Here is a 19,062-nt window from a genome sequence, read left to right on the forward strand (position 1 = left end):
TGCAGCTCTTCGGATTCTTTTTTTATTATTATTATTATAGCAACAATGGCTCTTCACTCAAAAAAGGTTGCTGATACCTGACATAGTGGGTTAACTACTTATAATCAGCTGGCATTTGATTTCATGCAGTGTTGACTAAAAACCTCTCCCAACCATCCAAACACCAATAAACCTTCAAACTGCCCAACATTTAAAGTTGTTTTCCATGTTTAGGGACATTCTAGACAGTAGGTTAACAAGATCATGAAAAGTGTCATTAATGAACATATATGCTGACCCCCAACCCCCTCCTCCCTATCATCACTAGCATCACCTTTCTCACAGCTGTACTTGTCTAGCAAAAAAAAAAAGTTGTTTACTAACTTGCATTGACTCTGCTCGTATCCATGGTAAGCATTATTTTATGCTTATTTTTGAAAGGTTCTTTTTCTTACTCTTTAAGAAAATAGCCAAAAATTTCTGAATTTGTTCAAGCATTTATCATGGCAACAAAGTTCCCAGAATGGTGCTGGTGCGGTCATATTTGATAAGTTTGAAAATAAACAGAAGTGGTATGTTGTAGTTCACACTTCCTCCAACAGATGGTATAGATGTTGTCCAGTAGTCTAACAGATTTGCAAGTGGTTACCAGTTTTTTTAGTAGCATTAACATTGTGTGTCATGATTTTGCAATAGAGAAATGAACAAATATCAAATTTTGCTTTATACTGGGAAAATCTTAACATTGACAAATGCAAAGTACTGCATATGGGTAGAAGTAACCCCAGAGAAACGACCAACTGTGTGGTACTACACTTAAGGTGGTAGAAATTGAAAAAGACCTGGGAGTAATTGTGCAGTCAGATATGAAGTTTTCTGAGCAATGCAGACAGGCTGCCAGGGCAGGTCATGGGGTTTTGTCAATGATATATAGGAATTTTGCTAGCAGGGAAAAGGAGGTGATTGTCCCTCTGTATAAGCCAATGGTCAGGTCACGCCTTGAGTACTGCATACAGGTCCGGGGTCTCATTTTAGGAAGGATGTAGATTTGCTTGAGCATGTACAGAGAAGGGCAACAAGATTGGTTGAGGGGAATGAAGGGGTCCTCTTACCAAGAAAGGCTTCAGTTCTGCAAATTGCAGTGGCTGGAAACTAGTCACCTGTGCTGTGATCTGATTGAGGTGTATAAGGCCTTGAATGGGTTGAGCATGCTGAATCTTGCTCAGATTACGAACCTAAATTCAAATTGAGGAAAGACAGTTGTAGAATAGATGTGCAGAAATTTGCCTTTAGCCAGTGGGTGGTTAATTGTTGGAACAAACTTCCATCTGTCATTGTGGAAGTTAATAGCTTAAGTTCAAGGAGGAACTGGACAAACTTTTAGAGGGAATGGTTGTGTGAATTTTTTTTTTTTTTTTTTGGTGATACTACATAAGCTGACATATGCTTTCTTTCTTGCATCACATACCACTATTACTACTATTACTGTCTGTAACAGAAACATATGAAATGTTAACTGTGTATGGTGATGTTGTTGTACCATTGTGGTTGAATGGTATAAGTGGTACAAAGATGAACATGAGGATTAAGTGGAAGAAGACAGAGTTGTTATAAATAAATAAATAAATTTTCTGTTTGTACTCCATCACGACAACCAAGTCAGTAGAGTTTACAATAAATCATCAATACAAATATTTATCGTATTTAGTAGTCACAGGCTTGAACCCCGGTCCACTCAAGGAACGCATGCTATGCACTCTCGCTCCTGACCACTGGGCTACATCAGGCCCTCAATGGGCATTGCTCTTCATGGACTAATGTTATTAGTGGAGTTCTGAAGGGTTCCCTGCTGTGCTCATTGTTGTTTTCAGTATTTTTCAATGATATTGATGAATTATGTCAGGCTTAATGTCAAAGTTTGCAGATGATACAAAGGTTGGCAGGGTGGTTAATGACAGTCATCAGGTGAACTGCTATAACAAGATCTTGGCAAATTGGGTCGATGGGTTGAGAAATAGCAGTTGAAATTTAACATTGACACACATAAGATTCTGCATATGGGTTGCAGTAAACCTAAAGTAACTTATCAACAGTGTGGTACTACACTCAGGGTAGTGAAGAATGAAAAACACCTGGGGGTAATTGTGCAGTCAGACGTGAAATTCTCTGAGCATTACAGAGATGTGCCAGGGCAACCCACTGGGTTCTGTCGATGATATGCAGAAACATGCTAGCAGGGATAAGGAGGTGGTTATCAGTTTGCATAAGGCCATGGTTAGGTCCCATCTTGAGTCTTGTATACAGGTCTGTTAGCCTCACTTTAGGAAGGATGCAGAACTGCTGTAATGGGTGCAGAGAAGGCACTCATTACAGCAGATCTATTTCCAACCAGACTGGTGAAGGGGACAAAAGGGTGTTCTTATCTAGAAAGGCTTCAGTGTCTGTAAATTGGAGCGTATTGAGACCAGGCACCTGCAAGGAGATCTGATTGAGTTGTTTAATGCCTTGAATGGATTGATCAAGCTGAATATTAAATGGCATCCTTCCACTTGCTGAGACTACACACAAGGAGGCATAAATTCAAGATGAAGAAGCATAGATGTTTGGAAGTTCCCTTCAGCCAATGGGTAGTTGATTGTTGGAACAGGCTTCCATCTGTTGTTGTGGAAATAGATGGGTTGAATAAATTGGAGAGTACGGATGGGTGAACTGTGTAGAGGCTTTTTTTTTTTTTTTTTTTGTGGCTGATGCTAGTTTTCTTGCATCATTTGCTGTTATTACCACTACTGTTTTGTTAGAATAGAAGCAGTGCAAAATTCAGTTGTGCCTGTGCTTATGGCTGTCATTAAATCATTATTCTTTGTATCGACCGACAGTAATAGTTTTCTGTTCCATCTTACACTGTCTTGACAGCATAAAAAACCATCTCCCAGATTTTAGCTTTATAAAAATATTAGTAAATTTTCAAATAGATAGTTACATAAGTGCAGACTAAAAAATTATTGGGAGAGTAAATACAAATTCATTAAAACTAGATAAGATAACAAATTATAATTCTGTAGACATTGTGGCATATTTAAATAAACCAAAATTATAATGTGATTTGTTTAACTAATCAATTTTCTTTATTTTTTTTAAATATTATTAAAATTTTGCTTTTTTATTTGTACCTTTTCTTGATACCCAAATTTCCACTTATATACCAACAATCACTACAAGCAATTGCAATTGAGGTTTGGTTATTGGAAGACCATTTGGTAGCTAACTACTTGTGGGTTTTTTTTTCTGCTTGCAAAGCCTGCCGATTTCTTGCACCATATGGCTAATACTATTTCTTGTGTAAATTGAATGCATTTGGATTTAATATTTTTCTTATTATAGATAAAATAATTCAAATGCTTGCATTGCACTATAGGCTGTGTGTTTGTGTGAGCGAGATCATGTATTAACACTGTATGTATCACTCACCAATCATGCCCTCCTGCCACTTACCCATGGGATGTTTTTCCTTCCAGTACTGGGGAATGGGAACTAGTACATACAAAGCCCCAGTAAATGGTACTTCTCGCCATACTCCCCGTATCAGGAAGCTTTCTCTCTCCTCCATTGAGCAGAGAGAGGGCATTGAAAGAATCCCATCAGTTACGGTAATTATAGACAGTTTCCTAGCATGCCTTAGCTGCATGCAGCAGCCTTGTTGTTTATTTTATTTCATATATTTGAGCTGTTGAAATGATGCAGTTTTTGTATAACTGACAATAAACAGTCAAGTGAGCATGCTTTAGGATTGATATTTTAGCATTTATACTTTTTTTTTTTGCATGGATTAATTTTTAAGATAATTTATATAACAGTTATATTTTAATGAAATATAGCTGTTAACACTGATGAGTGATAAATTTTTTGTCATTTTCCTGGACAGGTAAATCCTGCTTAAGAGGAGAGATGGGTTCGTACAAAGTGTCATGTTATGCAAATACCAAAATTCTATAGAATATCATGTAAAAGGTGACAGATGCATGCAAAAAAATAAGAGATATAACTACTGTACCATATACTATATTTTGTATTGCACATATTTTAATTCTGCTACTGCATACAATCAACAGGAAAGTACAAATTGTACAGACACTATATATGCTTGGACACATATGCAAGGAACTTTGCTAACAAATACATTGTAAATTAAAAATATAAAACCGTTTTATTGATTACATTTATTTTATAAATTTGGCAACAGCAATATAAGACTTCCTTCACACCCCTTGATGTTTGGGAGCTTCATAACTGATCAGGATCTAGTCTTCAAAAATTTCTGAGCCTTTTGTGAAAAAGGATATGTTTTCAGCATTCTTTTAGAAGTGAGCACGTGGGGAGGAACTCAAATCTGTCAGGTTTTCCATGGGAATTTGCATGATCTTCTCATAGCTCTAATTAGATGAATTTGAAGTACTGGACAAGTGATCAGTCCCTCTTCAGCATCCAGCAGATCAAATGCAGACATTGTTCATATATCAGAGAAGTGGTATTGCTCAGATATAAGGGATTCAGAATTTGAATATGGGGAGTACAATGTGTGCAGAAAGGACAGACAGGATAGGAGGGGAGGGTGAGATTATGTTCTTAGTTAAGAATAACATGAAATCAGAGGCAGTGCATACAGTTAACATGGGTGGTCAGTGCAATATTGAGTTAGTTTGGTGTGACACAAGCATTGGGAAAACAAAAATAAGAATAGGAATGTGTTAAAGGCCTAATGCCTCTGATTAGTACAACCAACAACTGTACAGAGAAATAGTGGGTCAGTAAACGAGAATGTCTTATAATGGGCGATTTCAACTTTCCAGATATTGATTGGAACTTGTGGGGTGGTCGCTCACACTAGCAAGACTTTTGTCGATTTGTTGGATAACTGTTTTCTTCTGCAGCAGCTTGTATGAGAGGCAACAAGAGAGAGAGGGAGAGAGAGAGATATCTTGATCTGATTACACTACTCTGCATTTTGAAAAAATTCACCAATATTTTCTCAGAAAATGGTGTTTCTGAATAATTTTCTAATGCTGATTTCGAAAATGACTTCCATTTGTTTCCATCACATCAGGTTTCTTCAAAATTTGTGAAAGAAAATTTTGGTTTTTTTTGCAAATTTTTGCAAAAAAAAAAAAAAAAAATTCAGTCAAAAAAAGCTTTTGACTGTATTTGTGCACTGAAATTATAACAAAATGCATTTAAATACATGTTTAGATCACTTTAAAAAGGGCAGTGTGGTAAAACGTCCACTAAACACTAACATCTCATTTTAAAAACTGATCTACAATGGATCAAATTTTCATTTCTTTAATTTTCTTGCTGATCCTTTTACTATACAGTTCCTCTTCAGCATCCAGCAACAGTCAGCCATCATGCTGACATTCCACTTTGTCTGGTACCTCATCGCCATGTCTTTAATGTCCTGATGAAACTTTTCATACTGTCCTTCATTAACACTGCTTAGATTTCTTTGAGAATTAGTTGACATGAGAGTGTAAAAAATTTAACTTGATTCCTGTTGCAGCTAAGCTACTTGTAGTCTGAACCTTTGTTGTTCCCTAAGGAGTTCTCAACAACCGACTTGAAGCTAATCCCTACCTGTTTTTCTCTTTTGTTCATAGTTCCTCCAAAACTCAGTCCCTCATGAGCTTGTGAATTTGAGGTCCAACAAAAATACCCTGTTTTAACTTCTCTTGGGTGATCGATGGAATTCAATACAAAGGTAGTTGAAGCAGGGACTTTCCTGAGGTAAAGCTTTCACAAACTGTTTCATCAAACCCAGTTTGATGTGCAAAGGTGAAAGGAGGATATTTTTGGTATCTACCAGTGGTTTATGAACTATGTTTTTTGATCCATGCAACAAACTGCCCCTGTGGCCAGACCTCGACATCTCAATGCTTATTCCCTGCCTGACTTTCCCATTCACACAAAAAAGCACGGCATTTTTAGTCGCCAGATTGCTGTCCAAGTAACATGCCTATCACTTTAAAGTCGGAACAGACCAACCAACCATGTTCTTAATACTTAATATTTGGCAACAACTCCGTCAAGTTCTCATATGTTTCTTTCAAATGCACAGAGTGAGCTATCAAAATTGACCCGTATTTATTTCCATTGTGAAGCAATAAACCTTTGAGACTCCTCTTTGATGAGTCAATTAAAAGGCTCCACTGTGTAGGATTGTAACTGGTTCCTAAATAGTTCATTAAGTCATTTATATTATTGCAAAAAAAAAAAAATAATAAATAATAATAATAATAATAGAATGGTCCTCAGAAAAGTAGGGAACTATGTTCTCATTCTCTGTCTGTACCATAAGAAAAACATCCCATGCTCTAGAAGATTTTTTGACTTAAGTCTAGAACCAAGGAGGTGTGCAGATTCCTTTGATAAATATAAATCTATTACCAGATCATTGAGTTCATGCTGTGAAAACAGTTGAAGGCCTGACAAAGTCTCCAGATATGTAGACTTCAGTTTCCTCTTCAAAACCGTCACGTTTTACCACTCTCTGATACTACTTTCTCCAATATAAGTGGAAGGCATGGAATCAGCAGGTTATCTCCATTTGGAACTAGTCTAATGGCAGATGGAATATTAGGGTACTCGGTGCCCTGCTTACTCTTTGCATTGTATCCCTCTACATTACCTTAGCAAAAGTAACAGTCATCACAGTGGTTTGTAGACTCATCAAATCGTGAGAATTTTCCACAAACCTTCAACACGGTTTCAACAACCTTTATATGAAGCCCATTGTTTATCTTGGTTGCCGTATTTCTCTCCAGAATGTGCAAAATACACATTTTTTACAAATTCTATAATGTCTTGTCTTTCCTTGAGGATTACATAACTTCCACAAATATAACAAAATCAGTTTGGATTGTTCAAACAGTTGGGTGAAGACATTTTACTAACTTTTCTGCACATTTTTGACACACTCAAAAATAAAATGAGCTCACACTGACAAACACACTGCTGCATGAAGCCCTCAAGGTCAAGAAATAATGACTGAAGGTAATAGTGCCAACATGTGCAGATTTAGTTTACAAATTTCCGGCATTTACTTCTAACTTAATACATTCAATAATACAGCTCATGACATCAACTTTGAGTGATATAAAAAAAAATGGTACATGATAGAGAAAAAAAAAAAAAAAAAACATTTTTGAAATCAGCATAAAAACCAAGTTAAAAGCAGCTATTAGTTTATAAACGTTGAAAGCCATTCTGAGTGGTGCTATCAGCAGTGATTATTCATGTATTAAGAACCTGCAGGTGGTCACAGTGTATTGAAGTGGGATTTCCTTAAAGATATAACTACAATCAAGGATAAAGGGAAGAGTTTTTGCTTCTTAAATGTGACAGTAGTGGTCTCAGACAGTTTTAGTGGGACCAACGAATGAAGTTGCCATCAGCAAATTCTAGGTGGGAACATTCAAGGAAGTAATCATAGACGCTACTAGACTTTTATTACACTAAGAAATACTGTTCAAGCCTTAGACCTAAATAGATGTCAGATGAATTAATGAGACTCTTTGCAGAGAAGAAAATGGATGAGATGTTTATAAATTATCAGGTGATACTGATGCCTATGATAGATATAAACCAGTCTTCAATCAAGTCAAAGGATTTTAGACAAGCTAAGTCAGATTATGAGATATCTTTTCAAAGGATGCAAAGAAAAATAGCAAAGACTTCTTTTCTTATGAAACACTAGAACAAAGGGGATGAATCACATACATTCACTTGATATAGATGGTTCATCTATGGATAATCCTGCTCATGTTGATCACAAGCTGAAAAAGTATTTTGCATCTACATTCATACATGCAGAATTCTTTGGGGGAGGAAAATCTACTAGTGAAGTAAGTGATTTTGTAATAACTGAGAGGAAATTAAAGAGAGATGGCTATAGTTAAATGCAAGAAAGGCACCTGGGGTGAATGGGAGCTATCAAATTATGTTAAGGGAGGCAGCAAAGGAGGTAAGCAAACCGTTAGCCATAATTATGGGAGCATCCTTGAATTCAGGGTAAGTGCCCATGCATCTCCAATTCATAAAGTGGGATCAAATGGTGGAATGAGTAATTACAGACTTGTTAGCTAAACATCTGCTCCAGGGAAAATAATGGAGTCACTGGTTAAAGAAGTAATGCATGACCATCTCAACAACAATGCAGTCGAGTTACACTTCAGTCACACAGCGTGGGTTTGTCAAAAGGCGATCTTGTCTGACCAATTTGATTGGATACTGTGACGCAGTAACAAAAAACTGGATGCAAAAATAATTTTGATATCATATACTTGGATTTCAGGAAAGCATTTGCTACTGCTGCACATTATAGACTGCTGTACAGATAGGAACAGTGTGGCATTGAGGATAAGTTACTGCTATTGTTGAGTGGGAGAGTACATAGAGCTGTTATCAGTGGATACTGCACTTTTCTGACTAATGTTATTAGTGGATTCCCCCAGAGTTCAGTGTTGGGCCCATTGTTGTTTTATTTATTTATTATTGATAATTGATGAAGGTATATCAGGCTTAATATTTAGGTTTGCAGACTATACGAAGGTTGCCAGGGTGATTAATGACAGTAATGATGTATGCTAGTTCAACAGGATCTATAAAATTTCAGCATTTCAGCTGAGGAATGGCAATTGAGATTTAACATTGACAAATCGAGGGTTTAGTGTCTGCTGAATCATTTTGTAGTAAATGTTATTGTAATTAACCAAGAAAAGTCATTTGAACTTTTCTTGGTTTACTAGAAATGTGCCTATAGCCCAAGCTAACTTGTAATCTACTAGAGAAACACATTTCCATGACATGATATGCATTGTTATTTGTATAAAGTTAAACTAAAGTTCTCTCAGAACAAACATTTTGTAGTTAATGTGTGACACTGAGCCCTCAAAATGCAAAGTACTGCACATGGGTAGCAGTAATCCCAGATTAACGTAAAAACTGTGGCACAACACTCAGGGTCAGGGAAAATGAAAAAGACCTGGGAAATGAAAAAGTAATTGTGATGTCAGATATGAAGTTCTCTGAGCACTGCAGACAAGCTGCCAGGACCATACAGTTTTTTGTCAATGATATACAGCAATTTTTCTAGCAAGGATGAGGACATTATTCCATTGTATAAGGTAGTGGTCAGTCCGCACCTTGAGTACTGTATACACGTCTGGAAGCCTCCTTTTAGGAAGAATATAGAGGTGCTGCACTGGGAAACAGAGAATGGCAACAAGTTTGGTGAGGGGAACAAAGGGGTGCTCTTACCAAGAAAGGCTTCAGTTCTGCTGATTGTAACATCTGGAGACTAAGGGCATCTGTGAAGTGATCTGATTGAGTTGTTTAAGGCTTTGAATGGATTAAGCAAACTAAGTGCTTAGTAAATTCTTCCTTTTGCTCAGCCTATGCACATGAGGGGGCATAATTTCAAATTGAGGAATGATGGTTGCAGAATAGACGTGCAGAAGTTTGCCTTTAGCCAGTTGGTGGTTGATTGCTGAAACAAACTTCCATCTGATGTTGTGGAAGTGGATAGCTTGAATAAATTCAACAAAGAATTGGACAAGCTATTGGAGGGAATGGATAGGTGAAATAGGAAGGTGTTTTTTTTGTTTTTTTTTTTGCAAGCTTATATAGCATCATCCATTTTTGGATGATGCTATATAAGCTTGCTTTCTTGCATCATTTGCCACTACTAATTGGTTCAGGTCGTCATTGTTTAATTGTTGGTAATAATCTAGCAACGTAATAATATCATTCTCATTCATATATTCAAAACTTGATTCTTCTGATAAAGTTACACTGTCGTATGTCAAAAATGGAAAGATCATCTACCTGCTGTCCTCCATAGTAATGCACACAAGTTTGCCATATATTTTTTCCAGAAGCTGTTGATGCATTTAACTTATATCTCAGCCCAGGCCTTGTTACTAATGTCAATCATGTCTTTGATATTAAAATTGTAGCTGAATTATTTAAATAATTTTGAAAATGTTCTGCTTTATATAATGGGATTTAAATTCCTTGGTCAAGAGGTTTAATAATCCAGATTGTATTGGGAACTAATAACAGTAAAAGAGATTTGAAGTTAAGATTGCTTCTTATGTAGTATTCCTTTGTTTCTTTATAGAGATCTCCACCTAAATATTTCCTGAAAATGGCATCTGTTTCTCAAACTTTTCTATTTGGTCACCAGATCACTGGAATATGCCCTCTACAGAATCCTGCACCTAGGCACTAGGGCCTTCAGAATAGTGAACCATTAAAAGTTTTAATTTAAAATCACCTTTGTTGTTTCCAAGTAGAAGAGTGCAGCAGTCTTGGGCTGCTTTAAATCCAGAGGTACTCTTTCTCTCCCAAGATATACACTGTCTTACCATTAATATCTGGACATCCCTCTATTAGTAGTTGGTTGAGTCTTACCTAAGCACCACATCCCAGACATAACTATAAATATGCTCATATGCATTCAGGGAAGCAACAGTGCAATTGTGAATTCAAGATGCTGCGATTGAGGGAGTTAAGACTTCCAGTGCAGAATGAAAATAGGGTACCATGTAAACAAACATTCTAAACATGGCATTTCAATGGTACTGAAGATCTCTAGGTCAACAGTTGGCAAATGTGATCTTCCAATCGATGTGGACTGGTGTTGAAACTGCCACAAAATGGAAAATCTCTGAAGCTGGCGGAATGTGACACGAGAACTCTGCAAAGAATCTTCTGCCTGAAATGCAGGTAGGCATTGTTAGCACACAGAAGCCTTCAGTAAGATTATTGGAACACATGTCAGCACTAGTACTGTGCAGGATGCTGCATGATATGAGTTATCATTGTTGTATGGTCATGTGCAATCACTAATCATCTCAACTAATGCCAAAAGATGTATAGCTTGGTGTGAGGCCCGCTATTCTTGAATCATAGGCCAATAGAAAGCTGTTCTTTGTAGTGATGAGTCAGTAAATAGTCCACCAATCATGCCTGTATGTGACAGATTCCTGGAGAAAGCTACTTTCCAGACCATAACAACTGAACAATGAATTTTGGTGGAGGTGGCATGGTGCTTTGAGCTGTTTTTCATGATTTGGCTTGGGTCCATTGGTTGTTTTGGACAAAACCAAGATTGCTGAGGTATGCCTAGATGTCTTGGACAATAATGCATTACTTACATTTTGTCATCACATAGGGTAGGCCCATACCTGTATCAACAGGATAATGTCCCATGTCATACTGCTTGCATTGTGACAGACTGATTTCAGGACATGAGCATTGAATAGATAGACTTGCAGGATTAGAGCTCTGACCTCAGCTCTACTTCTGGGATGAATTGGGTCATCAGGTGTATGTAAGGAGAGTCTGCCCAAAGAAAAGTATTAAATGGTTCACTGCCTTGAAGGCAGAATGGCAGAAAATATTGGAGGACATTTAAAAAACTTTGTGGAGAGTTTCACAAAGTTTAACTACTTGAGCTTTCACAAAACTAAAGGTTTCAGCATTTGTTATTGATTTTTCCATAAGTATAGGTTATTTGTAGATATACAGTTGTCCCAAAATTTTGGGAAAAAATAATTGAAGAAAGCAATTGTGGCTGCCTTCAGTTGTGCCCAGTTGCCTCATAAAGATTTATTTTGTGTGGAATATCAGAAATATGTGCTTGTTTTTCTAAATATCAGTCATTTTCATCTTAACTTCCAAAGAAATTGATTTTCATATTCTTTTGGCTTTGCAATGACTGTAACTGTTTGTTCACTTCAAACTCTTAGTGTTCACAATTGGAGAATTCCCATTCCAATTGTGAAATTAAAGTACCAGTGTATAGCAGTTATTTGTTATCTGTACTATAACTAGATACACAAACTTAGTGTTTCAGACTCAGAATATGGTCAGATAGATGAGCATTGCAAAAGCTTATCTGACTTGTTGATTTAAAAGTTGATTCACAAATCCTCTGTAGCTGTATATTAATAGCACAGAAAGAGAAAATGTACAGAGGCCACTATTCACTTAGAGTTTGACAAGCAGCTGCATACTGATTCATGATGTGAGCTATGTCTTTGCAGAAGTGGTGAAAGTTATTTATTTTTATTTTTTTTTCAAGTTATAGGAAAGAAAAGATTAGTATTAAGCTTATTCGCTGTATGGTGCAAGGATGCCTGAGGTTTTTGCTGCACTAGCCAAAAAAAAAAAAAAAAAAAATTCTGAGTTACCCTGTGTGTGAGAGAGAGAGAGAGAGAGAGAGAGAGAGAGAGAGAGAGAGAGAGAGAGAGAGAGAGAGAGAGAGAGAGAGAGAGAAGTAGTGGCATGTGATGCAAGAAAGCAAGTGTATGAGCTTACACAGCATCAGCGAAAAAAAAAAAAAAAAAAACACACACACCATTCCCTCCAAATGCTTGTCCAGTTCCTCCTTAAATTTATTTAACCTATCAATTTCCACGACAGATGGAAGTTTGTTCCAGCAATTAACCACCCACTGGCTAAAGGCAAATTTCCGCACATCTATTCTACACGTCTTTTCTTAATTTGAATATATGCCCCCTTAGTTTCGTAATCAAAACAAGTGGAAGGATCCCATCAGAATTCAGCGAGCTCAACCCATTCAAGCCCTTATACACCTCAATCAAATCACCGCGCAGGTGCCTAGTCTCCACCCACTGCAATTTGCAGAACTTAAGCCTCTCTTGGTAAGAGGATCCCTTCATTCCCCTCACCAATCTTGTTGCCCTTCTCTGTACACACTCAAGCAAATCTACATCCTTCCTAAAATGAGGCCTCCATACCTGTATGCAGTACTCAAGGCTTGACTTGACCATTGCCTTACACAGAGGGACAATCACCTCCTTTTCCCTGCTAGCAAAATTCCTATATATCATTGACAAAACCCCCTTAACCTGCCCTGGCAGCCTGTCTGAATTGCTCAAAAAACTTCACATCTGACTGCACAATTACTCCGAGGTCTTTTTCATTTTCTACCACCTTAAGTGTAGTACCACACAGTTGGTACGTTTCTCTGGGGTTACTTCTACCCATATGCAGTACTTTGCATTTGTCAAGGTTAAACTTTAGTTTCCAATTTTTAGCCCATCTACCCAAATTATCTAGATCCTGTTGCAGTAACACACTGCCATTACTGTCATTAACAACCCTGCCAACCTTTGTATCATCTGCAAACTTCGACACTAAACCTGATATACTTTAATCAATATCATTGATAAATATACAAAACAACAGAGTACCCAACACCAAACCCTGTGGGACTTCACTAATAACATTAGTCCACGAAGAGCAGCACCCATTAATTACCACCCTCTGTCTTCTCCCACTCAACCATCCTTTTATCCATTGTAGCAACTTACACTTAATACCATTCTGCTCCAATTTGTACAGTAGTCTTCCATGCACTACAGTGTAAAAAGCTTTCCTTAAATCCAAGTATATGATATCAAAATTATGTTTTGCATCCAGTTCCTTTGTAGCCACATCATAATATCCTCTCAAATTTGTCAGACAAGACTTTCCCTTAACAAACCCATGCTGTGTCTGAATTATTGCTGCAGTCTTGTCTAGATGATTCTGTAATGCCTCTTTAACCAGACTCCATTATTTTACCCGGAACAGAAGTTAAACTAACTGGTCTGTAATTACTCGTCTCACCCTTCGATCCCCCTTTGTGAATTAGGGATACATTTGCACATCTCCAGTCCATGGGGACCTCCCCTGAATCCAAGGATGCTCTCATAATTATGGCTAAGGGTTTGCTTAGTTGCTTTGCCGTCTCCTTTAATATAACTGGATAGATCCCATCCACCCCATGTGCTTTTCTTATGTTTAACTTCAACAATTTCTCCTCCACTTTGCTCTCAGTTATTACAAAATCATTAAGCACCCTGCTACAATTTGGTAACCTTCTGCCATTTTCAAACCTTAATAACTCCTCGTGTGTGAATGTAGATGCAAAATACTCATTCAGTTTGTTTGCATGTCTGAGCATGATCATCAACAGTCGAACCATCAATGATATCCAGTTCATATCCCTGGGTGTGCCATACTCACCAGATATGAACCCCCAGGGTTGATATCCTCATTAGCAGAAAGATTCTGTTTAAGGCACAGCTTCAAATGCAGTATTGTACTCAGTTGTTTTAAAATTGGAAATTCTTTTCTGTTCAGTTAAGTTTCCATATTAAATATTTCTTGTTAAATCGAAATTCCGCTATGTGAATTTGTGTTATATGGGGATTACATATACTATAATAGAAAGAAAATAATACACTGTTGCTCTGAAATCCATATCTATTTAGATGACAATGTATTAAAACGAACTTTTCCATGCTTAACCTGAAGAATATTTTAAAATTCTTATCTCGCAGACAAGCATCTTGCATGGTGTAACCTCATAAGCATTTATTGTGGAAGGATTTTACCTAGCATAAGCAAAATAAAATAATACAGTTTACTTTTTAAAATAATTCTATATTATAAGTAAAAGTGCACCAAATTAAAAAAACTTATAGGAAAATTAAGAAACTAAAAAGAACAAAAATATTCCTTGGTTATGCTAAATTCCTCTCAAAATGATAATAATAAAAATAAGTCAATGTATACAGTGCATTACATTTCAGGCACTTTTGATTCTTTTTTTTTTTTTTTTTTTTTAATTAAATGAGATTTTTTATTTCTGTGTGATAGAAGTGAAAAGTAAATATAGTTATCTCCTTATCAATTTATTATGAAGAGTATAGCTGTATAGAACACTTAATGAATGACTGTAATCTTACATTCTCTAAATTTACCCATCCAGTTTAATTGCAACTGTATAATATTTATTATACAATATTTATTATACACAATGTCTCCGAAGCTGTTTACTGCTGCCCTTGAGGAAGCTTTCAGAAGATTAGAGTGGTCACAAAAAGGAGTCAATGTGAACGGAGAGTACCTAAACCATTTACAATTTGCAGATGACATTGTGGTCATATGCCACGATCCCAAAGAGGAAAATCTTAATCAGTTATGTACAGTTAGTAAGGATTTTGGACTAAAGATGAATATGGCTAAAACAAAAGTAATGATGAACAAGTATTCCACAGAAAGGGAAATAATGTTTGAAGGAGCAATGATTGAAAAGGTGGAGTCATATACTTATCTGGAACAAGTTATTTGCTGTAATAATGAATAATGGCTGGAAGTCAAGAGAAGAATAAATTTTGGATGGATAGCATTCAGGAAATATAGTCACATACTGAAGAGCAATATCCAGTTTGTCTGAAACGTAAAGTAATGAACCAATGTATACTCCGCACCATGACTTATGGAAGTGAAACTTGGGCACTCACCAAAAGAATGGAAGAGAAGCTGAGAACTACACAACGAAGAATGGAACGAATTATATTGGGAATCAGACTGTTAGATAAGAGAAACACATGGATTATGCAGCAAACTCAAGTAAAGGACATTCTTATCAAAACTAAAGAACTAAAATGGTCTTGGGCAGGACACATAGCTCAAAGACATGATGACAGATGGACTAAGAAAATAACAGAATGGTACCCAAGAGGAGCTAGAAGAAAACCTGGAAGACGAAGGCAGAGATGGATAGATGAAATTCATGAGTTTGTGGGTAGTAAATGGATGGCCAGTGCTCAAAACAGAAGGAACTGGAACTTTGCTGGAGAGGCATTTATCCTGCAGTGGATTGAAAATGGCTGATGATGATAGTAATATTTATTACTCTCCTCCAGTATGCTCCTTTTTTTTTCTTTTTTTTTTTGGATATCCCGTTTGGACTCCATGGTAGGTGAGGAGCCCAAAAAACACTATGAATTCTGATAAAGTAATTTGTTCTGGGGGCCCCAACCAGTCCCTAACTGAAAACCAAACCGACGAAACAGACAATGCCAATGTAGCAAAGCGACCACTAACTGAAGAACCATCAGGTCCTGGTCCAAGATTCTTGATGATACATTCTTAAACTGAGAAACCTATTGGGAAAATGTTATCCTTCTTTATACAGAAAGGTTTAGAGGAATTAGCAGGTATCTCTAAATCAGTTAAAAGGATTCATTCTGGGGACCTTAATGGAAACAAAAAATGACAGTCTACCAGAGCATCTGCTCTGAACAACATTGGAGGAATAACTGATAACTGACACCACACAGAACAGTGAACTCATCAAGAGGTGTCATCTCAGAGTGGGACCTCCTTTAAGGTTACTGAGGAGGAAATCTGCTCCAAACTAAAGCCATAGGGAGTACTAGCTATTAACACGTTGACTGCCATGTCGACTGTATATGTCTAACACCATTTGGTTTTTCAGGTGCTGCATCAGACATATAGTGCCGACACCCTCTGTTTCGGTGGGAGCTGCATCAGCTATATAGCACTTACAATTGTTGGAAATTTACACTATTTTTGGAAAGTGTGGCCTCTGGTGATACATGTGATAAATTCACATGCTATTATGAGAAAAAATGAGCAAGTAACTGTTTATCATTTAAAAATTCTTTATTATACGAATTTTACAATTACAAAATTATGTAGATTTATGGTGTTGTCAAACACTCTAAACACATGAAAGGCTGATGAATACAGTCTGAGCAATAAGTAGAAACTCTTTTCCCCTTTCTGCTAGCAACTGATCTTCCTTCAGACTTTCAATTTTGCATAACAAAAAACACACATTCTTCTTGTTTGCGTCGAATTTTGTTATGCGTCAAAGTTAGTTTATAAGCATTGCCACATTTTGGCTTTTCATTTCTTTTTCTGTTCTATATTTTGTAAATCTGTAACCATCTCTTCTCAAAAGCTTCTTATCTTTATATTTTTTCGCATGCCACTCTTGTACACCATGTAGGCATTGACAAGTGATATACCAAGTATATATTCTGTTGCTAATGTGCAGTACCACTTTATCCCCTTTATTAACATAGTGGCATATGAATCCATTTGGTCCAACAGATCAGTGCCTGCTTTTCCTTTATTATATGCTAGAATAGGAAATGATTTTTGTTTGGCTTCTTTTCATCTTCCTTTACTGGTGGAGGGTCCATCAACCATTTCTGGGGCGTGCTTTGTTGTTAGTACTCACATCTTGAGCATCTCAACACTTTCGAACAATAATTACATTTTTTTCTTCCTTGGCAATCATCTCCCCTTTATTTAGCTTTCAGTACATGACTTCTTTGAGTACAAATTTTTTACTGGCTCATAACATACCAACAATGTGAGTTTTTTGATGAAGAAACGATAATACCAGATTGAAACTCGTATAAAAATTGTCTACGTACAAGGTGTGACCTTCATATAGAAGTCCTTGCTATAATTTTTCACTTTTGCAGCTAAACCTACAGATTTCCTATAATTTTAAGATTTATCTGAATAAATCTTACTTAATCAGGTATATGTTGTCAGAATATCAGCCTGCCCCTCCAAGGAATAAGAGTTTCATCAATGACGTAATCTTGGCCGGGAAAAAATATTTTCTGATATTTGAGCTGCAAAACATCTATCAGGTGTTGTATCTTACTGAGTCTGTACCCTGGAATGGTTGTTTCATTGTCTGAAAAGTGAATGAGGCGTAACAATTCAAATCTGTTGCAAGATATAATTTTTGTTACTAAGTTATCTTTATAGATAGGTTTGGTTGACCAGTAAGATGCAATACTGCCCAATCTTACTAGTCCCATCCACATAAAAAGCCCGAAAAACTTTCTTATCTCATCAGCAGTTTTTGGAACCCCCTTTTAAATGACTCTGCCTCAAAGTTCTGGTACTCAGAATTTTCTGTTCAGCCTATTTGTTTGTTTCTGTTACAGTAAGATTTATGACTTCTTCATCAAAAAATAACGAAAATGCCTCAAGTTACATAGTATTTCTTGATACGTCTATTTGCAGTCCTGATTTCCCTGTAAAATCAAATCTTTTTTGTCATTCTTCATATTCAGTCCATTCAATAGCTTCATCCTCAGGTTCTTTGGTCTTTTCAAATTGCTCATCATTGTTTTCTTCAGACATCCAGTCTTGAAGCACTTCTTCAATATTTTTCGGTATTTCAGTATCTCCTTCATTTGAAGAAATATCCCAGTCAGGATCTTTTTACGGAATCATCAGAGTCGAAATCTTATTTTTCATCTTCAAAACTACTACTAAGATTTTCAGCAATTTCTCTCAGTTCCTCTTCTTTTAGTAATTTTTTTTAGCCGTTGCTTTTTAGAGATTTTTTTTTTTACAACATGCTTGTACAAACATGGAGAAACACACAACACAATATAATGGATAATACAGTACGCTGACAAACTCGTTTTGAAAAAATCTTTAACAATACTGACATTTGTGAGTTTATTTTATTGCAGCACGTGCGCATGCAATAAACTAATCACAAACGACCTTCATATGTGTGCTGTAATAGCATCACATGTATGTGGTCGACATGGCTTCTCAAGAAATAAAGTAATTCACTGGACCACATGGGCCACATATATGTGACACAAAAGAAGACTTTTTTTTGATATTTTAAGTGAAAAAATGACATAATACTGACATTACAATATTTATTTTAGAATTACTAATCAAATTATTTACTGAATATTTTTTGACCCCTAGGGAATTTTTTCTTAAACTAGCTTGGCTGTCAACGTGTTAAAAGAATTTTCATGCATAAGGATGAGAATTTAATACCAACTAGAAACCTCATCCTTATGTTTAACTCTCCAGCATCCCATAACTCGATAAAAGCTAGGTACATAAATTGCAATGTAATGCCATTGCAATTTATGTACCTATTGCAATGTAATGTAATCCACTGTGATGTTTTAAATTCCAAAAATATGGGCATTCGCAGATGGCTTTCTGTGGAGTAACTGCCTGTCCTTGTTATGGTGCAAAAGACCATGAAAGTACTGCATATACAGCCACAAAACCCCACTTATGTCAACTGCAAAGATGAGCACCCTGCATGCCAGAGGTAGAAAGAAGAAAAAGAGATACAAAGGCTCAAGGCAGAGCTGAACATATCCTATCAGCAGGCGAGGAAAGCAGTTAGGCCAA

The 19,062-nt window shown here is 36.6% G+C and overlaps 1 protein-coding gene across 3 annotated transcripts in view; it reads left to right on the forward strand.

The window, feature by feature from the left end:
- Asap (ArfGAP domain of ASAP) overlaps positions 1-19,062 on the forward strand; it is a 673,774-nt gene that overhangs the window by 381,491 nt on the left and 273,221 nt on the right. For 2 of the 3 annotated variants that reach the window (XM_090375988.1, XM_090375990.1), the window contains exon 22: positions 3,495-3,626. The exons of the other annotated variant lie outside the window; for it this stretch is intronic. In XM_090375988.1, the coding sequence (XP_090232114.1) occupies positions 3,495-3,626 (132 nt within the window). The remainder of the gene's footprint in view (positions 1-3,494; positions 3,627-19,062) is intronic. 3 annotated transcript variants of the gene reach the window in all.

The sequence above is a fragment of the Mastigoproctus giganteus genome, chromosome 6 (assembly GCF_048544385.1).
Source record: "Mastigoproctus giganteus isolate SK-2022 chromosome 6, ASM4854438v1, whole genome shotgun sequence".
NCBI classification, from domain to species: domain Eukaryota; kingdom Metazoa; phylum Arthropoda; class Arachnida; order Uropygi; family Thelyphonidae; genus Mastigoproctus; species Mastigoproctus giganteus.